Source organism: Jaculus jaculus, chromosome 20 (genome assembly GCF_020740685.1).
Source record: "Jaculus jaculus isolate mJacJac1 chromosome 20, mJacJac1.mat.Y.cur, whole genome shotgun sequence".
NCBI classification, from domain to species: Eukaryota; Metazoa; Chordata; class Mammalia; order Rodentia; family Dipodidae; genus Jaculus; species Jaculus jaculus.
The window spans coordinates 308307-335020 of record NC_059121.1 but is presented as its reverse complement, the minus strand read 5'-3'; the positions used below and the strand labels follow the sequence as shown (position 1 = coordinate 335020).

Sequence of the window (26714 nt, the reverse complement as noted above, 5' to 3'; positions counted from 1 at the left end):
AAAATATCTAATCCTCCTGGTAGTTAAGTACTCTGCAACCTGGGCTGGCCCTTTGTCCATTTATACAGCTGGCCAGGAGCCAACGCCAGGTCTGCTGATAGGCTGTCACCACCAAGTATGCCTTCACTTGAGGTTGGCAAGATCTTGTACTAACTTGAAGAAAACTCTTTACCAAGAGACACGGAGTCCTACTTTTAACAGACAAAGGGCAGTAGCATAACAAGTCAGTTTACATGCCCTCAAACACTGCAGCTGGTCTTCAGTGTGTTTTTTGTTTTGTTTTCTAGGGCTGAGGACAAATCCAGAGTCTTGCACATACCAGGCAAGTGCTCTGTCACTGAGATGCAACCCCAGCCCTTAGTTGTCCGAGACAGGGTCTCCTTGTGTAGCCAAGATCAGCCTCAAACTCGAAAGTCTTTAGTCTCCCTCTTTGAGTACTGGGACCACATGTGGCACTCCCGGTTTGGCCTTGTCTGAACAGTGAAAAGCAACTGGGTCTACAAATGGTGACTGCACAATCCATTTGATTCTGAGTCTCAGGAATCTGGGACTAGGCTGTGGCAAGAGATGGATGAGGAGTTTGTGCTGCTCAAAATACCTAGAACTGTATTTTTCTAAAAGTCCTAGATAATACAGACATGAATTTGGGCAGGCTCAGCACTGCTAACTTCATCCCAATGTGCCCGTGGGCACAACTATACTTGCACTGACATATTACCTCCTCCCTATAGTCCCTGTCATAGGCTCTCTGCAGTTAGATACTATTACCATTCAAACTCATCCGTCTAAAACCACACTTCAGAAGAAATACAAGTATCAACCATCTGGAAGACTCAGCAGTGGGCTAACTGAAGAGCCCAGACCCACCAAGCTGCCTCTCAAAAAATGCACGTGCATCTCACAAATCACGTATCAACTTACATCACATCTGTGGGCCTGGCATAGTAAATTAGTGGATTCTGTTCACAAAACATGGGAAAATCCTATTTTACTTTTAGAAAATTTCAACACAGGAACGTTGATGGGAAAGGTTAACATTTCAGCAAAATCGTACAAGGAGTTACCATATGATCTGCCAGTCCCATTTCTAAGGTGTCTAAGATATTTATAAACCATGCTCATGGAAGCTAGAAGGTAGAAGGAAGTTCAAACAAAGATAAATGGGTAAACCATTGTAGTTACAAACACAAACAAGTTTTACTCAGCTTTAAAAGGAACGGGATGCTAACAACACACACACCACTTGAACCCCGAGGACACTAAGCTAAATAAATAAATTTTTTAAAAAGCTTGTCACAAAAATACAAGTATGACAGTATCCCACCTGTGTGAGAAATTTATAGTAAAGGTCTCAAAGACAGGAAATAGAATGGTGGCTACGAGAGGTGACAGAAAAAGGAATGTGAGATTCGTTCAGTTTTGCAAGATAAAGAAGCACGGAGATGGGCAGGGATCGCTGTCCAACATCTACCCACCACCACCAAACACTTAAGACAATAAACACCTATTGCTATATGCTATTAAGATTAAAAAGTAAAAATAAATGAATGTTGTGCTGCAGAGATGGCTTAGCAGTTAAGGTGATTGCCTGCAAAGCCTGAGGACCCAGGTTCAATTCCCCAGTACCTATGTACAGATGTACAAGGTGGCACACACACCTGGAGTTTGCAGTTGCTAGAGGCCTTGTAGCACCCATTCTCTCTCTCCAATAAATTAAATTAAATTAAAAAACCAAAAAGCACAAGGGCTAAAGAGATGGCTTAGCAGTTAAGGCACTTGCCTGCTAAGCCAAAGGATCCAGGTTCAATTCCTTAGGACCCACCTAAGGCAGATGCACAAGGTGGCATTTGTTTCTGGAGTTCATCTGTAGTATCTAGAGGCCCTGGTGCACCCGTTCTCTCCCTCCTTGTCTCTCTGCCTCTATCAAATAAACAAATTAAAAAAATTTTTAACAAATTAAAAAAAAAATAAACCAATGTAACAAGGATCTGACATAGTAACTTTTCACACTCTAATAGTAGGCAAAGCCTCCTTTGTTTCCAAGCCTACATATTCCAAACGTCACAAGATATGGCAAACCTCTAAGGAAGCCTGTTCTCAACTCTCATGTAGCCACTCATGGTTGTAGGTTAAGCAGAAGCAAATGCTCAGGAGAGGCACACACACTCGAGGCAAAGCACACTGTTTGGTGAGGAGTTAACAAGCGTGCCTACCTTCACTCTTCTCCAGCAGAGCCGCGATGACGGCTTCGTCCTCAATGGGGTTTAGCGAGCATGTGGAGTACACCATCCTTCCCCCTTCAGCCAGCTGCTCAGCACCCCGCGTTGCAATTCGCAGCTGTAAGCTTAAGAGTTGACTCCACGTTACCAGACTGAGCAGATCACAGAAAACACATGCTGCAAAGTTCCTACTTACAATTATCTAAGTTTTTATGAGACAAATCACTTGTTTATATGTTTTCCTATTCTACTAATGGCTCCCAACATGTCAAACAGAAAACTATAAAGCTAAGTAACAAATGAACTTAAGGTATTTGTTGAATTTCTCTGTTAAAATTTTCCACATTTAGCTGGGTGTGGTGGTGCATGCCTTTAATCCCAGCACTTGGGAGGCAGAGGTAGGACGACCACCATGAGTTCAAGGCTACCCTTAGCTAAAGTGAGACCCCACCTCGAAAAATGGAAAAGAAAAATCCTTCCACATTTACTCAATTGTGTGTTTTTTTTCCTTTCATACATTATAATCATTGACTTCATTTTAAAAAAAACCCACTAGGGCTAGAGAGATGGCTTAGAGGTTAGGGCACTTTCCTGCAAAGCCCAAGGACACAGGTTCGGCTGATTTCCCACCCAGGACCCATGTAAGCCAGATGCACAAACTGGCATATGTACCTGGAGTTGGCTTTCTGTGGCTGGAGGACCTGGAGCACCCATTCTCTGTCATCTGCCTCTTTCTCTCTCTCAAATAAACATAAAAAACAACTAATGGTACACATTGAATAAACAAAGCCCCCTGCTACAATTATTTGTAGTCAGTTTTTAATATTTTATTTTTATTTTAGAGAGAAAGAGAATGAATGATGCAAATGAATGGGCATGCCAGGGCCTCTAGCCACTGCAAATGAATTCCAGACACATGCACATGGACATCTGGCTTACATGGGTACTGGCTTCACAGGCAAATGCCTTAAGCCATCTCTCTAGCCCTGTGGTCAAGTTTTCATTAGCATACTTTTATCATCCAGTTATACTTATGAATGCGTGCTTTTTTTTTCTGAATGTGTGCTTTCATACTAGGCTCTACCAACACACCTACCTAAGCTGTTCTGAAGTTATTTTAAAAATTCTCACCAGGCGTGGTGGCACACGCCTTTAATCCCAGCACTCGGGAGGCAGAGGCAGGTAACAACCATGACTTCAAGATCACTCTGAGACTACACAGTGAATCCCAGGTCAGTCTGTACTAGAGCAAGTCCCTACCTCGAAAAACCTACATATATACATTTTTTTTCCCTCTATGTACCAAAAACATTACAATACATGAAATATTAAAAGAAGCTACTATGCCATTAGTTCTATGAAGAGTACAATGGTCATTTCACAGAAAAATATATGTCCAATGTTATAAGAAACTAGAATAGAAGCCATTTGTAATATGTGTGCATATATATATGAATATGCAATTTATATATTTATTTATTTTACAGAGTAAAAGAGAGAAAGAGGCAGACAGAGAAAAACAGCATGACAGGGCCTCTAGACACTGCAAACGAACTCTAGCTTACCTGGGTCCTGGGGAATCGAACCAAGGTTCTTGGGCTTTGCAGGCAAACGCCTTAACCACTAAGCCATTTCCTCACTCATAAATACATATCTCAATAGCACAGAAGTAGCCTCTACCTGTGGCTGTTTACACACCTCTAGAAGAGCTGTCTGGACATTCAGTGATGGAACTGTATAATGCCTCTTTGCTAATTCTAGTCACTTACCCGTGCAGCTGCAAGCTGTTTAAGGTGGTCCACTTCTTCCACACATCAATGTTTTTTCTCATAGTTCCATCTCCACTGGAAAGAAGATATGTAACAAACTGAAACTCAGTACAAGCTAATGTTTAACAGGCATGGCATACCCAGGGTAAATTACAAAACAGGCATTGCTATAAATGCCAATTAAAAAACAATTCAAATTCCCACAAAGGTCATCAACTTTCTGTTTTAGGGACACTATAAAACCATTTAATTTATTTATTTAGGTTGTGTTGAGGTAGGGTCTCACTCTAGCCTAGGCTGACCTTGAACTGTGCATCCCAAGTACTGGGCTAAAAGGTGTGCAAGCATGCCTGGCTAAACCACTTTTAAGGTATACTTCATTGTCAATTCAAAAAGGACAGGTTGCATATTCCATATCCAGAATGTCCAGGACAAGTGCTTTGGGTTTTCAGGTTTTTAGGGAGCCCAAGGGCTTCATGCAAATCCAATCCCACTTCTGCATGGCCCAGACGGCTTTCCACAGGAACTTCACTATCGCTGTCTGGACTGGGACTGTCATGGGAGCACACAACAGGAGTCAAAAGCTTAGGGACTGGAGAGATGGCTTAGTGGTTAAGGCACTTGCCAGCAAAGCCAAAGGACCCAGGTTTGATTCCCCAGGACCCACATAAAGCCAGACTCATAACTAGAGGCCCTGGCACACCCATTCTATCTGACTCTTTCTCTCTCTCAAATAAATAAAATATTTTATAATTAAAGAAAAAAGCTTTACATTTTAATGTCCTGTTTAGGGATGCTCAGCCTGTGTTGGCAAAACCAACATGCACACCTGGGACATAGAGCCTTAAATAATGCTACTTAGAGAAAACTAATCACCAATGACATTTTAATCAGAATTATATGAATAATAACTTTATACCTGTAAAGGTTTTTCCATAGTAAAAATCATTACACCAATTTCATGCCACTACCAAATTGTTTCTACAATTAGTTAAACATTTCTAACTACTTTTATTTAATAGAAACTATTTTCACAACTGGAAGTTATTTTCAAATACACTTCACAATGTAGACTGCTGTGTCCAATTTCAGCTACCTAGCTGTCAGGGTTCATTCCTGCCTTGGTTGACTTCTAGGTAAAGCTTCCTTTCCCTCAGTAGCATAGGGCAGCAAAGTCCTAGGAGTATGATCCTACTTTGGAGGATGGTGGCTCAACATGATGTAAACGCCACCATTATTTCAGAAACTTCTTCAGTCTACAAACAACTGTTCCTGAGGTCACTTTATTCAGTTTGGAAGGAGTTTTATTTCAACCAAAAGAACATACAAGTAGGAAAAAAAATGAGAGCTAAAATCAGAAAATCACAAGACAAAAAAGGACTTAGTTCACAACTAAATCTATTTCGTTTATTCATCTACTTGATAGAGTCCGATGGTGAAGTTTTACTTACCAGGTTGCAAGCTATTTAAGGTAGTCTATGTTTTTAAGTTACTCAATTCTAAATTGTATTTTCAACAGTTTTTTTCAAGTGTTACACCAACCAACCAAATTCTGTACTGCTAGCTGCAATTTTTTTTCTCAATTTTTATTAACATTTTCCATGATTATAAAAAATATCCCATAGGAATACCCTCCCCTGCCCACTTTCCCCTTTGAAATACCATTCTCCATCATATCCCCTCCCCATCTCAGTCTCTTTTATTTTCATGTTATGATCTTTTCCTCCTCTTATGATGGTCTTGTGTAGGTAGTGTCAGGCACTATGGGGTCATGGCTAGCTGCAATTTTCAAACAGCATTCTGCCACAAGTCGTAAATGCCACAGACTCAAAATGGAATTCTTCCAGAGTATCCTATTTAAACAGTGTCTCCTGTTACTGACAGGTTTTATGGCAGTTCCTGAGCTCAGGCCTCAACAAATACATGGTGCCTTGGTGTTAACTCTTGGGACCATGCCTACCTCTGAACACACATGTTCCTTTTTGGAGACAGCCCTTCAGTTTTACCATAGAATGTTTTCGCACACAAATTCTATGAGCCTCTAACATTTATGTTGTAAAATTTGAAGTATAAATATACAGATAAAATGAGTTTTTTAATTCGCTTATTTTATTTGACAGTGACAGAGAAAGAAAGAGGCAAATAGATAGATAGAATGAGGCTTGTTTTTTAAAGAGTTTTTCAGAGGTTATTCTTTCATTGGGGGGCTGGAGAGATGGCAGGTTGGATTCTCCAGGACCCACAGAAGCCAGATGCACAAGGGGCACATACACCTAGACTATGGCATGCCCATTCTCTCTGTCTCTCTTCTCTCTGCTTGCAAATAAATAATTTAAAAAATTCTTTCATTGTACTATGTAAAGAAATTTAACATAAAAACCCAATGTAATTATGCATTATTCTATGGAACAAGTTTCTTAAATACATGCTAGAAACACTAGGGATGCGACATGTATCCTGAAATACACCATTCTGGGGACTGATGACTCCATATTCCTCAGCATTGCTTGAAATCTAGTGAAACATCTGCTGTGTCCAATGCCATGCTGAGCTGCTGCACTAAAGCCTCTATTCCAGCTCTGGTTCCAGCTATGGCACATGGTCAAAGAGCCACATACACAGTAAGTTTGTGTCTGTGCGTGTGCACAGACGTGTGCAGTGTTTCATTTCAGTCTGGATCTGATTCCCTGGTGAACTGGGGGCTTTTTTGGCCTCTTAATGATATAAATACCTGCAAGGGACATCACATAAAATTCGATCGTAGAAGAGAATCTCTTTCCTTCCGTCCACATCCACAGTGAGTCTAGGTATGCTGGATGCGTCATGGTTCACCACCATGATGCAGGGGCTGCTCAGTCTTTTGGCTTGATGAACGAGCAGATAGCAGCGCTTGTTGTCGACATCATTAGCAATAACAAATCCCTCTGGGAACATAAAATTATAGGGTCAAGTGAGATGAGCATACGTGGCATGGTTTCCTGAAACAAAGCCTCTATTTTGTCAGTGAAAGGGAGTAAGCTATGAAATTCAAGACCTGAGGTCAAGGCTCTAGAAAAAGGGAGATGGTCCCAACAAGATGCCATCTGACTGCATATATTTTATAGATACCTGAATTCTCAAAACTTCACAGCTCATTTGTTGACAATTATTCACTTTTCTATGGCTAGAAGTTCTTAGTAACAGGGGGCAGTAACTATGACAGGCAGGGGTGGAACTGTGAGATCTACTACTTTCAGCAGGCTTCATACCACACCCCACCGTTATCTTTTATATAAAATACATAGTTCTAAAATGAAGGGTCCCTCACCCTCAATGTATGAATGTGTTGATCTGAGAACTCTTGGTTATAGTGTGCAAAAATGTCCAGCTCTACCTTCAGTAAACAGAGCCCACAGCAGCTCAGAAAGACTTCACAGCCCAGTGAGCAGGCAATGTAATCTTTTCCTCTCCACAACCCACTTAAGTAGATTTTTGCCCTCCAGTAATTACCTGGAAAGGGGACATTCATGTCAGCATGGAGCATTTCAATTAACTGTGTAGTCTTCGATCCAGGGGCTGCACACATATCTAAGATCTGGAAGTAAATTAGAAAATGTCTGACAGTCAGGAACGAAAAATTTTACATTCAAGATTTAATGCTGTGCCAGCATTTTGATTTGTATTCCAAGACCTAAATTAAACTTCTTCATAAAATGAATATATAGCATGTTTTTTTATTTCCAGGGGTCTTATAAAGCACAAGCATCCCCCCCCCAATTTACAGACTAATCAAGGTAAGGTTTCCTTAGGGATGGGAACAGAATGGCACTAAACAGCAAAGCCACAAATTTAGAGACAAATGCCAAGACTCACTGCAGCATGATGCCAGAGACCAGAGAAACCTGCTTCAACTTTCACCCTAACCTAGGTCCAATTAGCTCACTTCTTTCTGCTTCCCTTTTGTCTGTAAAAATGTAGTAATGGCATCTACCCTAAAGGGTTGTATGGGCAACCAGAGTTAGTAATTCACATAGAGCATGGAGCAGTCCTCACAAACAGGCTCTATGCTTCTTGACATAATTTAGCCAGTTAGATCAAGGAGTATTATTTTTATAGTTAACACAAACCTTTTAAAAGGACTAAAGAGATGGCTTAGCAGTTAAGGTGCTTATCTGGAAAGCCTAGAGACCCAGGATCGATTCCCCAGCACCCACACAAGCTAGATGCACAAAGTGGCACAAGCATCTGAAGTTTGTTTGCAGCAGGTGAAGACCCTGGCATGCCCATTCTCTCTCTCTCAAATAAATAATTTCTTTTAAAGGAGAAAATAGTTCTGGGAATTATAAAAGTACAAAAAAGAACCTGGAATATGTACCAATCTCTGCCCAAAGTGAGAAAAACTTATTAATTATATTAAAAGGTCTAAACAAAACAAACAGGTACAACACTGACAGCCCTGCCCAGCCCAACCTCTTCCAGTATACCTTATGATGCGGCTCAACGTTAAGAAGCAGTGGTGGGATCATGCTAACAGCTTCCTGACGACTGATGTTTCCCTTGGGGGAGAAAAGTCAGCAACAATAAAAATGGCAGACCAGTTCAACATCAGGCATTGTATCAAATGCAAAGAAAAAGTCATATAACTTTTACGTAAAACTTAAGACTCCAGCCTAACATGGAAAATTAATCAATTATACTAGAAGATAAATAGTTGATATCTAGCGGCTAATATTAAAAACAACCATGACCCTGTAGTACCATAGTCTCAACTCCTCCTAAGTATGGGGCTAGGTGACTGTCCCTCAAAGGCAGGCCTGCTATCTAAACACGTTCAACAGCAGGGAGCACTAAAGTAGCACAGAACCAGTGGGTCAGTCACAGGAAGCCCAGCAAATAGAAGCACACACATTCTAGTGGCAGAGGCTCGTGCGATGAAAGCCAGGGACATAGCAGGAGGAAGAAAATTGACTTACATAGCTAAGAACTCCAAAAAGAATGAAAAGGAAGCAAGCTAAGGAACACTACGCTATGGGGATGATTCAAGGCATGCACTCAGTGATTGAGCTAAACTCAGGAGTTTAGCAGCAAAAAAAAGAAAAAAAAAAAACCTGGTACGGACAACACCCCATGAGAACCAGAACTACACTTAAGGTGCATGTCTTTTTATTGAGTTAGGTCATGTATAGAAGCAGTATGTGGCAAGAAAATACAAAGTGTATAAAATGTGAAATTAGAAGTCTCAGTACAAGTAAAAGCAAATAAGCACCTTATTTGGCAAAAGATCTATTACTTTTACAATTTGAGACAACCTAAATACTCTACTAAATGACCGCCAAAACATGCTTTATATATGAGGCAGGCAACTAGAATGTGCACTCAAGAAGCTGGAAAGACGGCTCAGAGGTTAAATGTGCTTGCTTACAAAGTCCACTGACGTGGGTTAATTCCCTAGGGCCCACATAAAGCCAGACGCACAAAGTAACACACACGCAACAAGAAGACTCTGGATTGCCCACCTTCTCTCCACTCATAAATGAAAAAAATTATTAAGAAGGGGGAGGAGGAGGGCTGCAGAGATGGTCAGTGGTTAAAGGCACTTGCTTACAAATCCTGATGGACTGGGCACAATTGCCCTGAAACCACTTATACACAAGGTGGCACATATGTCTAGAGTTCGTTTGCAGCAGCAGGAGGGCATGGTATACCCATTTTTTCCCTCTCTGTACTTGCAAATTCACACCCGCCGTGACAGCAGAGCAGCCGCACGAGCACCGTCCTCCTGCCCCACAGCCCCACAGCGTCACCTCAGCAGGTCTTCAGCCACACACGACTGGCAGCAGGGTCGGTGAGTAAAAACAGAAAGCGCAGCCGTGACAGCAGAGCAGCTGCACGAGCACCGTCCTTCTGCCCCACAGCGTCACCTCACAGCCGCACACGACCGGCAGCAGAGTCGGTAAGTACGCCCGTCTGACAACTGGGACTGGCCCACCGACTCTCACTTCAAGGTCACATGATCCAAACAAGGAAACAGGCATGCAAATACCAGAAGTGATCAAGGACACTCTCGGGTGTCCTTGCTGTCCTCCCAGAGACGGATTAGGCACCATACAAACACAATGAGGACGCATTTCTGCACTTAGTGCATCAAGGACACCAAGTCCCAAGAAGTCTACTTACAGATTCAGTTTCGCTAACCAGGAACTGATGAAACCTTTCCAATTGTGGAGACTTTCTCAAGATTTTTCGACTTAAATTTGTGTGCCAGGCAAGCTCTTCAGGATACCTGAGCAAAAAGAAGGTAAATATTCAAATTATATTCAGTGACGTACTCTTCCACAACTTACCACAAGTACTGATCATGCACCAAATGGGAGTCTTAACTGTTCACCTCCACGCAATTCTCCTGCAGTGCCTGCAACCCTTCTTCACGGGCACCTCTGGGCAGAAGTGTAAGAAAAACATGCACCACGGAGCAGGTATTGCCAAGAATGATGCACTTGCTACTGTAAAATAGCAATCACGACAATGCAAAAAGCGGGACCTGCTCTGCTCCTCACTGTGATGAGCTCACAGTGGTGCAGAACTCAGGAGGAAAAAGCACGACGGCAAGCTAAAGACCACACGAGCCAGGTGAGGTGGCACACATCTTTATTCCAACACTTGGCAGGCAAAGGTAGAAGATCACTGTGCATTCAAGGCCAGAGGAGACAACACAGTGAATTCCAGATCAGCGTGGGCAAGAGACCCTACCTCGAAAAACCAAAATGGAGAAAGAATGAATCACAGCAACACACAGTAGGACATGTTTAACCAAAATGTGACCTACACCTGATGAGGAGTTCCTTTATCTACTTTTTGCTATTTCTAAATAAAACAAGTCCAAGAATGCGCTAAAATGGTTTACATATGAAACCAACACCGCACCCCAAACTAACTTTGGAAACCACCAACACACTCATTTTAACTCCAAGTACAGACCTAATGACTCACTAGAGGCACAGCGGTGCAGACACGCTCACCAGGGGCACAATGGTACGGACACTCTCTAGAGGCAGTACAGACATGGCCAAATCTGCTTAAACAGTATTATCTAGCAAAATGTGCTGAGCCACAGGTCTTCTGTGTAAAGTCAAGTCCTGGAAGAAGTGCACCTGTGTTAGACATTCAAGGCTAGGCTTAGACTAGAGCTTCAGTGACTATGAGGGGTTGAAATAAGGCAGATCCAGAGTCAATTTATCTTGGGCCTTTTAAAAGGCCATTTACTGCCTACACCTGAGTGTGACTTAACATCATGCGATTATACATAAGCCCTTTTGGAATGTATGAACAGATCTCCCAACCTGAAAGCTAAAAATGGCATCAGATAGCCTCTGAGTGCTGCCACAGAGACATCCCCAGTTTGCTGCAAGCCACCTACCTGATGTTTCCACAGTGTATTTAAAGTTCTCTGATTTTGTTACCTTTTGTTCAATTACTGTAAAAATTTCATTAAATTGCCAACACATTAGAACATGGAATATGGGGCAACCTGCATCTGCGTTCCCGGGCTGTGCTCACTTATATTTGGCTACAGATTAAACTACTTCTTACTCCCTTTAGGGTGAGAGCAATGCTTTTTGCAACTATCATATCCAACAGAGGAGCCAAATCCCTGTTTTCACATAACTTGTAGCAACCCTGAACTTGTCTGTGATTAATGATCTTACTGGTACCAAAACACCTGATTGCAAAACAATATAAACACCACATGCCATTTGTATTTACTAAAAAAAGATAAATTTTCCCTCAAATACAGAGCAACTTATGTATATATAATTGAGCCAATAACTTATGGGCCATATAGGTCAGTTTCTAAGTTAATATCTACATCAAAAAATTTCAACAGAGCCAGTCGTGGTGGCACACACCTTTAATCCCAGCACTCGGGAGGCAGAAGTAGGAGGATCACAATGAGTTCAAGGCCACCCTGAGACCAGACCACACAGTAATTCCAGATCAGCCTGTACTAGAGTGAAAACTCTACTTCAAAAAAGAGAGAAAAGAGGGCTGGAGAGATGGCTTAGTGGTTAAGTGCTTGCCTGTGAAGCCTAAGGACTCCGGTTCGAGGCTCGGTTCCCCAGGTCCCACGTTAGCCAGATGCACAAGGGGACGCACGCGTCTGGAGTTCGTATGCAGAGGCTGGAAGCCCTGGCGCGCCCATTCTCTCTCTCTCCCTCTATCTGTCTTTCTCTGTTTCTGTCGCTCTCAAAAAAAAAAAAAAACCTTTCTAAAAAAAAAAAAAAAGAAAAGAAAATTTTTTCAACAGGAAAAATCTCTGTAAATTCAAATATCTGAGACCTTGTCTTCAACCCAGGAATTAAAAGCACATACAAAAATTACAAAGTATGCTGCTAACAGCTGACTGACAGAACAAGACATTCGGATATGTGGTAGTTCACAATGACTGTCAGCGTGACAGGACCTAGCGCCAACTGAGTAGGCGAGATAACCCTCTGCTCATGCATGCAAGGACTGTTTTCATTAGGTCAGCTGAGGTGGGAAGACCCATCTCAAGTGTGGGTTTCACCATCCAATGGGCGATAACATCCAATGGGCGACACCAGGAGGAAGCTCCTGAGCAGCAGCATTCACTGCTCTTGCCCGAATGTGAGCAGTTGCCTCAAGCGCCTGCTGTGCACCTTCCCTGCCGTGATGGACTGGAACCTGGAACAAACTGCCTCCTTTAAACTGATTTTTGTCAGGTATTTTGTCCCAGAGGAGACAGAATGATTCTTCACTGCGCTGATTCTATGCAAAATAAAAATGAGAGGCTGGGGATATGGCTCAAAGGTTACAGGTACTTGCTTGCACAACCTGTTGGCCTGGGATCAATTTCCCAGTATCCACATAAAGCTAGAAGCACAAAGAGCACGTGCATCTGGAGTTCAATTGTATGACAAGAGGCCCCAAAACACCCATATGCATTCTCTCTCTGCTCCCAAATAATTTCCAAAGAGGTAAAGATGAACTCTTCTATGCAATGCATTCTGATAAATTCTTCATAACCTTCCTTCCAAAAAATACTTTAAAAATATTTTTGCAGTAGAGAGGAAATGAATATGGGCATACCAGGGCCTCCTGCCAGTGCATATGAATTCCGGATGTATGTATCACTTTGTGCATCTGAGTTTATGTTGGTAGTGGGGAACTGAACCTGGGACATCAGGCTTTACAAGCAAGCACCCTTGACCACTGAGCTATCTCTCCAGCCCCCGCCCCAAAATATTTCTTAAGCACTTTCCTAAATTATACTCCACTATCAAAAAACTAGAAAGAGGGGGCTGGAAAGATGGTTTAGTTGTTAAGGCGCTTGCCTGCAAAGCCTAATGACCTGGGTTCAATCCCTGAGTACCAATGTAAAGCCAGATGCACAAAGTGGAACCTGCATCTGGAGTTCTGTCTCTCTCTGCTTAGAAAGGAATACAAAACATAAAGTAATTTTTAAAACTTGGGCTGGAGAAATGGCTTAGCAGTTAAGGCCCTTGCCTGCAAAGCCAAAGACCCTGGTTTGATTCCCCAGGACCCATATTAGCCAGATGCACAAGGTGGCACATGTGTCTGGAGTTCATGTGCAGTGGCTAGAGGGCCTGATGCACCCATTCTCTCTCTCTGTTAAATAAATAAATAAATAAGTGAAATCATTCTTTAAAAACAAAATCTAAAAATTAGAAAGAATACCCTATGGCTTACTTCTGCACTTTATTTTTATTTATTTATTTATTTGACAGCGAAAGACAGAGAGAAAGAGGCAGAAAGAGAGAATGGGTGCGCCAGGGCCTCCAGCCACGGCAAAGGAACTCCACACACGTGTGACCCCTTGTGCATCTGGCTAACGTGGGTCCTGGGGAATCGAGCCTTGAACCAGGGTCCTTAGGCTTCACAGGCAAGCGCTTAACCACTAAGCCATCTCTCCAGCCCACTTCTGCACTTTAAAAAATATATAAACTATCAGAAGTTCTGAAAGTTTCTACTCTACTTATTGAGACGTTCACAAGTACCCAACAAGTGATAGGTTTGGTTACATCAATGCTGACAGAATAAAGCTGTCCAAAACAGTCACTGATAAAGTACAAAGCTAGGAACCCAAATCACCAATCTTGTGCTGCTGCTTCTTAGTGTTCATAAAAATTAAGTCTACTGGCCACAGGCAAAGCCAGAGTGACTTTCATGGCTTATTCAGAGGCTCAGGACAGCACAAGCAAAATGGAAAGCAGCTCTGAGTGTTAGAAAGTTGAGTGGAGCCGGGCATGGTGGTGCACGCCTTTAATCCCAGCAACGGGAGGCAGAGGTAGGAGGATTGCCATGAGTTCAAGGCCACCCCGAGATGACAGAGTTAATTCCAGGTCAGCCTGGACGAAAGTGAGACCCTACCTCAAAAAAACAACAACAAAAAAAAATTGAGTGGTTTCTGTTTGTTGGAACCCACAGAATAAAGTGACTGTGAGGCCACACCTTGAGGGCACCTGCTCCTGCAGATGCAAGCTCAAACAGCCTCCCACGGACCAAGGCCAGATGACAAAGACAGCCTCATCTGTCAAATTCTGGACGTGAGGCTTAAGGGACAAATGTTCTCAGGTGATACACAGAGCAGGAAATCTGTGCTCAAACACATTGTCAGATGGCCTGGAACCACCATAGGTATCACTACCACTAACAAAGCAGAGACACATCACCCATCTGGTCTACAGCAAGAACAGTTGGACACACACAGCAGACACACGTCACCCATCCAGTCTGCAGCAAGAACAGCTGGGCACACAGCAGAGACACATCACCCATCTGCAGCAGACACATGTCACCCGTCCAGTCTGCAGCAAGAACAGCTGGACACACAACAGAGACACGTCACCCATCTGGTCTGTAGAAAGAAGAGCTGGACACACACAACAGAGACATGTCACCCTTCTAGTCTGTAGCAAGAAGAGCTGGACACACACAGCAGAGACACGTCACCCGTCTAGTCTGCTGCAAGAAGAGCTGGACACACACAGCAGAGACACGTCACCCGTCTGGTCTGTAGAAAGAAGAGCTGGACACACACAGCAAAGACACATCACCCATCTAGTATGTAGCAAGAAGAGCTGGACACACACAGCAGAGACACGTCACCCGTCTAGTCTGTAGGAAGAAGAGCTGGACACACACAGCAGAGACACATCACCCGTCTAGTCTGCTGCAAGAAGAGCTGGACACACACAGCAGAGATACGTCACCCATCAAGTATGTAGCAAGAAAAGCTGGACACACACAACAGAGACATGTCATCCTTCTGGTCTGTAGAAAGAGCTGGACACACACAACAGAGACACATCACCCATCTAGTCTGTAGCAAGAAGAGCTGGACACACACAGCAGAGACACATCACCCATCTAGTCTGTAGCAAAAAGAGCTGGACACACACAGCAGAGACACGTCACCCATCTAGTCTGTAGCAAGAAGAGCTGGACACACACAGCAGACACACGTCACCCATCTAGTCTGTAGCAAGAAGAGCTGGACACACTCAACAGAGACACATCACCCGTCTGGTCTGTAGAAAGAAGAGCTGGACACACACAACAGAGACATGTCACCCATCTAGTCTGTAGCAAGAAGAGCTGGACACACACAGCAGAGACACGTCACCCGTCTAGTCTGTAGAAAGAAGAGCTGGACATGCACAGCAGTGACAAGTCACCTGTCTGGTTTCTAAGCAGGGAAAAGAGATGGGACCCCACAAAGGACACCTCATCTCAGTAATTCCATAATAAAAGCAGCTAATAAACACCTTCCTTTCTGCCTGACCTTGTTACAGTGGACATGTGGTGAGTGGCCAACAGGGACCTGGCACATGAATCAATTTCCTGTACTTTACCCTTGATGCTTTTAAAAACTAATTAAAATGTATAATTAAAAATAAAAGCACCACTGATTTCTCTCTTGGCATCAAATTGTAGGTCTTTCCCACCAGAAATGCATTTAAGATGCATTTAGGCTCTGATTTTGGCTGACATTGATTTTAGTGTTTAGCCATTCACTTAGCACCCGTTCCAAAGACACAGGCTATGTACACAACTGTGCTGACAGTACCGCAATTCCAAATGGCCAGTGAAAGAACAAGAAGTGAGTCAACCTCCGTTAATGAAAACCAGATCTTGGTTTGTGACCACAAAACGCTATCTAAAAATGAAAGTTAATGTCACTCAATCAAAACCAAATAAATTAAATTGAACTTCATATAGTAAAGCAAGTATTTTAAATACCCTTTTCTTGGGCTGGAGAGATGGCTTAGTGGTTAAGCACTTGCCTGTGAAGCCTAAGGACCCTGGTTCGAGGCTCGGTTCCCCAGGTCCCACGTTAGCCAGATGCACAAGGGGGCGCACGCATCTGGAGTTCGTTTGCAGAGGCTGGAAGCCCTGGCGCGCCCATTCTCTCTCTCTCTCTCTCCCTCTGTCTTTCTCTCTGTGTCTGTCGCTCTCAAATAAATAAATAGTTTAAAAAAAATTTTAAAAAAAGAAGTATGAAAAACTATGGGAGAAGTATTCATTTAAAAAATAAATAAATAAATACCCTTTTCTTGTGAAAATCCCCAAAACCGTATACTTAATCTAAATATAACACAACTAAAAACTCCTGTCAGTTAACCTAGTGGTAGGCCTCTCTGGGCTCTTAAAGTGTAAGGCAAACATTGATAATGTAGCTTCTTTGTGGACACAGGGATCAATAGCTATCACACAAAGTTGGTACAGAAACAAGAACTGCAGAAAGCACTCCAAGGACACAGGCAGAAATGACCAGCATGGGAACAGGAGTGCCTGGGTGCTGCACAGCTTGTAAAACTGAAATCTGTCAGCAGTCTGGGCTTGCAAACACTGGGTCATAAGCTCTGGAACCCTGGGTCAAGCTGAGCCTGTCCTGTCTCTGAAGGAATCTACTCTGTAACATGTCAGAAAACCAGGACTATAAACAGAAATGACAATGACAGTAACATCAAAGGAAGTGAAGCTGGACATAGTATAGCCAGTGAACTCAGCCACCAGAACCCAGGCAAACCACTCGGAACAAGGTGCACACCAGCAAGGGCTAGGAGATGGCTCAATGGGTAATGAGCGCTCTTGCCTCCAAAGCTTGTGACTCTACGTTTGTCCACAGAACCCACATAGAGATGCCAGGCAAGGTAGCACACACTTGTAATCCCAATGCTGGGGAGGCACAGGCAGGTAAACCACTGTGCTCACTGGTCAGCCAGCCAATCTAGCCAAGCTGGTGAGCTCCAGGCCAATGAGACCCAGCCCCTAAAAAGGGGGGACAGGTAGTGGTCTTGAAGAACAGCTCTCCTCGAAGATGAAAGAAACAAAGTGGGCATTCCTGAGCTGGAAAATCTGACTCTGACAAGCTCCTGCCCTGTCCCCAAGGCCACATCCTTGACTTACAGCTTTTACTGTGCAAGAGAGCATAACCTCGGGCTTCCTCCCTCTCTGTGCACTGACTCCTGATTACAGTATGTTATATATGTTACTCATGTAACACAGCCACAGGCTGACTCCCTTAAGCATGTGTCTCTAGTCAGGTAGCTTTAGAAACCCGAAGCCACCAAACAAAAGTGATGTCAAGCTTCCCACCAAACTGTATACAACACACCCACCAGAACTCCTCTCCTCTGGCCAGCATAATTCAATGAGTTCTCCAATGGTTTACTTGTTGACTCAATCCCTGTTTTCTGCAGCAAGAGACCCAGGCACCCCATCCCCACGTGTGCAAACAAATACATACATACATAAATAATTTTTTTAACAAAAACGTCTGAAAAGTACATCCTGGCTCTTTTAAGCTAATAGTAAGTGCAGTGCTGAGAGGTACATTCAATACAGACATCTACACCAGAGTAAACACCCAGTACATGAGCACTGTGGTACCTACCAACTTAGAGGTTGTGGAACTTCAACTTTCTGACCATCCACCTCCAGGTCCTCCAACTCCTTAAAATACTTGTTCTTCAAGCAATGGAGAATCTCTTTTGCATGGCTATTAAGAAATAAGCAAGTTTTACAGGAATATAAAGAGCTAATGAACTGCAACTTTCAAGTTTAAGACAAGCGTTTCAAAACAAAAACTGACTGTATGTGAGGAAGTGACTTTTAGTCCCTAGCTTTTTGTTTTAGTGGTTTAACAATCATCTTTGAGCACTAAAGATGAGGTCCATGCAAGAGTGCATTTCTGCCTGCTGTCATTTTTACCGGTAGCAGTGGAGCGAGGGAAGTTATCACACACAGTCACCGCACTCTGCAGCAGCTGCGGCAGAGCTCGGGCCCAGCTCCCTCCCTCCAGAAGGCTGCGCCCACGTGTGTTGACTTCTCCTACACTCTGCCCGGGACCCGAAATACAAGGCGTGGCTGCGCACAAGGCGTTTTTCTCTTTTTGGGCTCCTGGGCTGCTCGTGTCTCAGCATCAGTTTTCATCAGCCTGCCAGTGAGGTTCCGTGCTTCCCCGCCCGGCCGCTGCCTGCCGGGGCAGGAAGGACGCGATGGGCGGCGCCCCGGGCGGAGGCCTACCTCTTGTAGCCGGTGATCCTCAAGGTGGCCGGCAGCGGCTCCCGGAGGGCGCGCATGAACTGTTCCCACTCGCCCTCGGGCACGATCCCGAGCTCCTGGTAGTAGTGCTCGAACAGCTTGTTCTCCTTGACGATCTCGGGGTACCCGCCTTCCCAGCCCTGGCACAGAGGACCGGGCATCAGTCCGAGCCGGCCCGGGCCGCCCGCCCCGCGCCGCCCCGCCAGGCCCCGCCGCCGTCCTACCGCGTCGCCGCGCTTCCGGCCGCCCTCGACGCCGTCCTCCACGTCCTCCGGCCGCCGCGGCCCCTGCGGCTGCTGCTGGAGCCTCCGACCCCGCGCCCGGCGCCCCATGACCCCAGCGCACGCACACAGCCTCCGCGCCCACGGACCCGCCACGGCCGCCGCGCTCGCGGGACTTCCGGCGCAGCCCGAGGACCCCGCGTCCTGGTCCTAGCAGGTTCCGTCCAGAGATACGCCTAACAGCCCATAACATGTCCTCACGGGGACAAAGAGGAGAAAACCGCCACGGCCCTCGGGAAGACAGCTCCGGCCGCAGCCTTCACGGCGGCCACTCCCAAGGCCGCCGGCTTCCCACGCGAGTTCCGGCAGGGCGGTGGACAGCCGCCGGCGGCACGTGCGCAGAACAGTGCGGCAGCTGCCGGGCTTGGGGAAGGCGCGCGCCGTCGGGCTCGCTACAGGACGCGGGGGGAAGGGCAGGGCGTGCCCCGCGCGAAGGGGCGGGGCCACGACGGCGTGCCTCGGACGCCGTCGCTGACTGCTCCGCAGCTCCGGAAGGGCGCCCTTCACTGGTAGGTCTGGTCTCCTCACCCGCGCAGAGGGAAGGGGCTGGGCTCATGCGGCGTGGGCGGGGCTCATGCGGCGTGGGCGGGGCTCATGTGGCGTGGGCGGGGCTCATGCGGCGTGGGCGGGGCTCCGGCGCTCTCTGGGTTGGGCGCTGGCCCTGTGGTACTCTTGACGTCGCGGTGCGGAGCCACTCGCGACGTCCTGGCCCCGCCCGGACAGGTGGCTCGCCCCACCCTTGGACGGGCGCTGGCCGCCGGGCACTGCCCGGGGTTGGTAGCGCCCAGTCTACTGAGCCTCCCGCCCCTTCTCCCCGCCTTAAAAGCGGCCAGCCGGGGCCAGGCGGGCATGGAGCGCGCCGCTCGGCAGCGCCATGGAGTGGAGCGAGGCGCGCCTGCTGGATGCGCTCGCCTACCTGGAGGGCTCCTTCGGTTGCCTGTGCCTGGCCATGCTACCGCGGCTCGGCTCGCCCTACGGCCGCTACTCGGATCGCTGGCCCGGGCCGCGGGTGCCCGCGCGCGCCGCCTGGCTGCTGCAGGAGCTGCCCTCGCTGGTCTGGCCTCTCCACGAGTGCGCGCGGACGTCTGCTGCGCGCCTGGGCTGCCGGCCCAACTGCGTCCTCCTGGCCATGTTCCTAGTCCACTACATACAAAGGTAACGACTTCCCCGGCGTCGCACCATGCTCACGGGACCTGGCTAGGAAGGGCTGGGACTGAGTGTTAGAAACTTGGGCCTGGACACAGTTATCCTTACTGTTATCCTTACCTTGGAAGGGGACCTCTGACGTAGTCTGTAGGTCCTGCCCCAGGTGTAACGCCAATTGCTTAGTCACCTAGCAACTCTTTTTCACTGTTGCCCCTTTGGGGGACTTCTTTGTCCCTCGTGCAGCCTTTTTCCTATTCTGGTGACCCAGCTGCAACCTGTCCAGATCTGTGAGCTTGGCTTTGTGGGTGCGAACACAAATCTTGGAGAGGTGACCTTTAAATCTTTTTTTCTGGGGTTAGGGGTGTGTTCAAGGTTGGCTCACATAACCAGGCTGACCTGGAATTCTCTTTGTAGTTTCAGAGTGGCCTCGGACTCATGGCAATCCTCCTACCTCTGACTCCCGAGTGCTGGGACTAAAGGCGTGTGCCACCACTCCCAACAACCTTTAAATCTTCGATGGACAGGCTAGGTCATCAAAACTTATGTGTTTTGGGCTGGAGAGATGGCTCAGAGATTAAAGCCACTTGCTTGCAAAGCTTGACAATTCAGGGTTCAGGTTAGATTTGCCAGTATGCACATAAAGCCAGATGCATAAAGTGGAGCATGCATCTGGAGTTCTTTCCTTTGCAATGGCAGGAGGCTCCTACATACCCATTCTCTCTCCCCCAAATATTTTTTTAAATTTAAATGCTTTGATTCAGACTCTGAAATTACACAGTTAAAAAGGATGCCTCAACTGGGCATAGTGGCGCATACCTTTAATCCCAGGCAGAGATAGGAGGATCGCTGTGAGTTTGAGACCAGCCTGGGCTCCAAATCTGAGAATGTTTAGTGACTGCTGGACTATGAGCAATTTAGTTAACCTCTGTAATTTAGGAATGCACCCTAAAACACCCATTTTCTAGAGAGGTTGGGAGAACTCACTGTGTCTACAGAGTCTTCTGTCTTCTGGAGTCTTAGACTCCTGTAAGGAGAAAGGATGCTTTGCAGATCTAGTGCCCAAAACAACTCTTTGGGATCCAGTGGGTACTCAGCGCTAAAATTACCTGGATACCAGCGCCTCTCACTCTACAGCACATAGTGTGTCTCCAGCCAGCTTTTACTGTGGGTGCTTTAGGTAGGAATATAACCAACATTCAACTGTAGCTAAAGACTGTATACCTCAAACTGCTTTAGTTGTGGTGGTTTGAATAGAATAGATGGCCCCCAATATATATTCAGTTCTTTATTGTTTGTAGTTTGCATCTGCTGGCTACCTGGCTGGAGGCAATGTCACTGGGTGATCTTAAGGTGTGGTGGTGGGTCTCCTACTTCAATCTAAAGATATGCAAAGTGTGCCTAGCTGGAGTTCCTGAAGTGTGCTGTGCCTTTTGGCTTTTGGCTTTTGGCTTGTGCTTCTCTCTCTCTCTCTGTTTGGACCTGTGAAGGCAGTCCAGCTTCTTCTGCCATTATGGAACTTCCCCTGGATCTGTAAGCTTCAATAAATCCTTTCCTCCATAACTGTGACTGGTCTGAAAGTTCATCTCAGTGAACCTGAATCTGTCTACTACAGAACTTGGTACCGAGGAGTGGGCTGAGATGTATTATTACATTTATCAATTTGCGTATGTTGAACCATCCCTGCATCTCTAGGGTAAAGCCTACTTGGTCAGGGTGAATGATCTTTCTGATATATTTTAGTATTCTGCTTGCCAATATTTTGTTGAGAATTTTTGCATTCTGTTCATTAAGGGAGATTGGTGTATAATTTTCTTTTTTTTGTTCTATCTTTGTCTGGGCTTGATATCAGGGTGATGATGGCTTTGTAGAAGGAGTTTAGTAGCTTTCCTTCCTTTTCTACTTTATGGAAAAGTTTGAGAAGCATTGGTATTACTTCTCCCATGAAGGTCTGGTAGAATTCACCAGTGAATCCATATAGGCCTGGACTTTTTTAGTTGGAATATTTTTGATAACTGTTTGGATCTCCATACTTGTTATCAATCTATCTAAGTGATTACATACTTGTTATCAATCTATCTAAGTGATTAATCTCATTTTGATTTAATTTTGGTAGGTCATATGAATCAAGGAAATCATCCATTTCTTTCAGATTTTCAAACTTAGTGGAGTATGTGTTCTTATAGTATGTCCCTATGATTTTTTGAATTTATATTCTATCTGTTGTGATGGTGCCTTTTTCATCTTTAATTTTATTAATTTGTGTCTCTTCTCTCTCTCTTTTGGTCAAATTTGCTAAAGGTTTATCAATCTTGTTTATCCTTTCAAAGAGCTCTTTGTTTCATTGATTCTTTGGATTGTTTTTCTGGTTTCAATTTCATTAATTTCTGTCCTAATCTTTATTATTTCTTCCTGCCTGCTGATTTTTGGTTTGCTTTATTCTTTTCACAAGGCCTTAAGGTGAAGCATTAAGTTGTTTACTTGAGACCTTTCTAATTTCTTAATATAGGCACTTAAAGCTATAAATTTCCCTTTTAGAACTGCTTCCATTGTGTCCCATAGGTTTTGGTATGTTGTGTTCTTATTATCATTTGATTTTATGAATTTCTTGATTTCTTCATTGACCCATTCATCACTTAGTAGTGTATTGTGTACTTTTCATGATTTTTGTATGCTTTACAGGTTTTCTTGCTGTTGATTTATAGTTAAATCCCCTTGTGATCAGATAGAGTGCAAGGAATTATTTCAGTTTTCCTATATTTGTTAATATTTGCTTTGGGTCTTAATATATGGTATACTTCAGAGAAAGTTCCATGTGTTGCTGAAAAGAATGTGTATTCTGCAGCATTTGGATGAATGTCCTGTATATATCTGTTAAGTCCATTTGTTCTATGATCTCATTTAATCCAGATGTAACTCTATTTGTTTTATTTTTTGCCAGGATGACCTGTCAATTGATGAGAGTGGGTTGTTGAAGTCACCCACTGCAATTGTGTTTGGTGTTATCTGTGACCTTAGTTCTAATAGCATTTGTTTGATGAAATTGGGAGCCCCCATGTAGATGCATATATGTTTAGGAGTGTAAAGTCTTCCTGTTGGGTGTGCCTTTAATCAACATAAAATGGCCTTCCTTACCTTTCCTAACTGATGTTGGTCTGAAGTCTACCCTGTCAGATACTAGGAAAGTGACACCTACTCATTTTCTAGGCCCGCTTGCTTGAAACACTTTTTTCCAACCTTTCACCCTAAGATAATGTCCATCTTTTGTGGAAACATGCGTTTCTTGGAGGCAACAAATTGAAGAGGCCTGCTTTTTAACCCAGTCTGCAAACCTGTGTCTTTTGGTTGGTGCATTAAGGCTGTTGATATTAAGAGTTATTGTTGAAAGGTGTGTGTTTAGGACTGGAGAGATGGCTTAGTGGTTAAGGCATTTGCCTGAGAAGCCAAAGGATCCTGGTTAAACTCTCCAGGACCCACATAAGCCAGATGCACAAGGGGGTGCATGTGACTGGAGTTCGTTTTTAGTGGCTAGAGACCATGGCATGCCCATTCTCTCTCCCTTCCTCTCCCCCCCCCCCTTCTGCCTCTTTCTCTCAAAGAAATAACAAAATATTTAAAAAAGAAACGTATTTATTTATTTGTGCCATTTTTCTTGTTTCGTAGTTCTTTCAGTTTTATCTTTGCTCTCTTGTATTAACTAGTATTTAAGTATGGGTTCTTTTTTTCCAGGTTTCATGTTTGTGTGTTTTTTTAATCCCTTCAGCATGGAGGATCCTTCTAAGTATTTTCTGTAGATCTGGTTTCATGTATACCTTTAGCCTACTTTTGTTGTGATTTCTCTGTCTATTTGAATGGGTAGTTTTGCAAGATAAAGTAATCTTGGCTGATAGTTGTTATCTGTCAGAACTTGGAATACATCATTCCAAGCCCTTCTGGCTTTTAAAGTTTTTTGTGTTGAGTAATCTGCTTTTGTCCTGATGGGCTTGCTATTATATGTGACTTGGTTTTTCTTTCTAAGTGCTTTCAATATATTTTCTTTGGTTTGTGTGTGTGTGGTCTAGTTGTAATAGGACAGTGAGAGATTCTTTCCTGATTTTGTCTGTTTAGCATCCTATAGACTTCCTGTCACTGTACCAGCATCATTTTCCCTACTTGGGAGATGTTCTCTTCTATGATTTTGTTGAAAATACCTGTTCGGCCTTTGGAGTGAAATCCTTCTCCTTCTACTGCGCCCTGAATTCTTATGTTTGATCTCTTCATAGTGTCCCAAATATCTTGAAATTCCCATTTTTGCCTTCCTATTACTTTGTCTTTCTCTTTGTTGAATGTATTAGATCTGCCACCTGGTCTTCTAGTTTCGATAGTCTGTCCTCTCCTTCATCCATTCTACTGGTGAGACTTTCAACAGAGCTTCTATTTGACTTACTCTGTTTTTCATTTCAAGTATTTCTCATTGATATTTTTTCATTATTTCTATTTCTTTATTCATGTCTTGTAATGACCTCCTTATTTCATTAAGTTAGTTTCCTGTGTTCTCCTTCATGAATTTGTTTTCTTCTTTGATTTCTTTGAACAGGCATTTCTTCTAAAGTAGTCTCATTGGAGGCCAGTTCTGATGGATTTATAATTTTTGGTGGGATTGTATTGTCTTGATTTTTTTTGTGTTTCTTGTGTTACAGAGATTTTTACATCTTAAGTTAATTGGATTCTTGGGTTTTCTAATCATCTGCAGTGTCCTTAAATGTATAAATCAGACTGCATATATCTTCATTGTAGAAGTGCCAGGTGTAGCTCTTATACTCCAAGAGAAACAGCAAAAGTGCCCGTGGGTGTTGAGTTTGCCTGCTACTCAAGTATTGTAGTAGGCTGGGTGAAGCAAATTACTGGCAAATTCTAAAATTGAACTGAGCAATATAGACATTCATTCAAAACTGGCACAGAGTATTTACACAAGCATGGAGAGTAAACTAAACAAATAATCTAGTAAAGCCAAAGTCCCTAAGGGTACCCCCACACTCTTAATCTTGTCAACTGGGAGGTTGAGTTTCATAGTCTGAAATGGGTTTCAGGTCAGCCTGGGACCAGTCAGTCCTTGCCCCCAATTGTGACTCAAGAAAAAAGACAAAGGCCCTCAAAATCGGGAAACATCAAAGGCAACAATAGTCAACACCAAAATACAGCTTATTTGAGAAGGATAAAGCAAACCAAGAATATATTATTCAAAGTAGTACATAACCTTTCCTGACATGGAAAGAGAGATCAGCCCTTCCAGTGCAGGCCTGTGTATCTGGCTTTGTATAAGTAGGCCCTGTTACCTTTTGGGATGGCTTCCAAGCTCACCAATGTTCAGTGCCCACTTTGATCCCTCTCAGCGCCAGGCAGCCAGGGGGTGAATGAGTTCTCCTAATGTTCACAGCCCTGATGGTGGGGGATGGGAGACCTTGCAGGGTGGCTGGAGTCATGCTGGAGCCGCTCAGGTGGCCCCGTGTGTGATCTCCTTCAGCAGCCGCTCAGCTGGTCTCTGTTGTCTTCCCTTTCTGGTTTCTTGCCTTTACAAGGAGGCTGAGGTGAGTAGAAAATTCCCTCACCTTGGTTCTGCTCCTGCTGCTCTGTGCTGCTGGGCGGCCCGGCTGGCTAGTAGATCAGGGCTGCTGGCGCCTTTCCTGAATTCTGGCCAGTTTCCTCCTTTCTGGAAGATCTTGGTCTCTCATGCTTCTCTGCTGTTCTAGATACTAACTTATACACTTTCACTTTTCAGTAGAAGAGTATATTTTGCCTTGTTTCTGTCATTTCCCTCCCTAGGCTGGTTTGGTGTGGCCAGTATGCTGCCATCTTACCCAGAAGTCAGGAATCTTTTAATGTTGCTGTAGACACACCTAAGCAGCTGCCAAACAAGCTTAAACTCTTACTTCACTCTGGAAGGTCTCTGAAAGGGAATACTTGTATCTGGGAGCCGCAGCGGATTGCAGTGGGAAAAGGCATCATGGCAAACCCTGAGCACCCAAAGGGCTTGAGGTAAAAAGAGGTTGTCAGTTTTAAAAAGAGGAGGGGCTTGCACACAAATTAAAATTTAGGATCTGGCTATGAGAGAAAAGACTTTCAAAGTGTGTCTTAATTTGCTTAACAAAATAATCTGAAGTTCCATTCATATTCTGCGGATACCATAATTCTATTTCTTTGTAGTTTAGTAAAAAGCTGTGTCAAGAGCACTTGTGTTAGGTGTAGTTTTAAAACTGCTGTGCTGATGTAGCAGGATACAAAATAAATACACAGAAATCAGTAGCCTTCATATATGCTAACAGCAAGCACACAGAGGATGAAATCAAGAGAATCACTCCCATTCACAATTGCATCAAAAAAAATAAAATACCTTGGAATAAACCTAACCAAGGAAGTAAAGAATCTATACAATGAGAACTTTAAAACACTCAAGCGAGAAATTGCAGAAGACACTAGAAAGTGGAGAAACATCCCTTGTTCCTGGATTGGAAGAATCAATATCGTGAAAATGGCAATCTTACCTAAAGCAATCTACATATTTAATGCAATCCCTATCAAAATTCCAAAGGCTTTCTTCATGGAAATAGAAAAAACAATCCAAAAATTCATTTGGAATCACAAAAAACCTCGAATATCTAAAATAATACTGAGCAACAAAAAAGAGGCTGGTGGTATCACCATACCTGATTTTAACCTATACTACAGAGCCATAGTAACAAAAACAGCATGGTACT

General features: G+C 44.2%; 2 protein-coding genes across 3 annotated transcripts in view; one reads left to right on the top strand and one right to left on the bottom strand.

Annotated features, from left to right (window-relative positions):
- Nsun2 (NOP2/Sun RNA methyltransferase 2) overlaps window positions 1–18888 on the bottom strand; it is a 33002-nt gene extending 14114 nt beyond the window's left edge. Inside the window, exons 1-9 of the mRNA XM_004666083.2 lie at window positions 18781–18888; window positions 18539–18696; window positions 17907–18011; window positions 10145–10250; window positions 8452–8523; window positions 7478–7562; window positions 6720–6912; window positions 3989–4063; window positions 2214–2344 (exon numbers count right to left, since the gene is read on the bottom strand). Coding sequence (XP_004666140.2) covers window positions 2214–2344; window positions 3989–4063; window positions 6720–6912; window positions 7478–7562; window positions 8452–8523; window positions 10145–10250; window positions 17907–18011; window positions 18539–18696; window positions 18781–18888 — 1033 coding nt within the window. The remainder of the gene's footprint in view (window positions 1–2213; window positions 2345–3988; window positions 4064–6719; window positions 6913–7477; window positions 7563–8451; window positions 8524–10144; window positions 10251–17906; window positions 18012–18538; window positions 18697–18780) is intronic.
- Window positions 18889–19512: 624 nt separating this feature from the next.
- Srd5a1 (steroid 5 alpha-reductase 1) overlaps window positions 19513–26714 on the top strand; it is a 40134-nt gene continuing 32932 nt past the window's right edge. The window contains exon 1 of one of the 2 annotated variants that reach the window (XM_045138990.1): window positions 19513–19992. In XM_045138990.1, the coding sequence (XP_044994925.1) occupies window positions 19712–19992 (281 nt within the window). In that variant the 5' untranslated portion in view covers window positions 19513–19711. The remainder of the gene's footprint in view (window positions 19993–26714) is intronic. The other variant, XM_004666108.2, reaches the window with a different exon arrangement.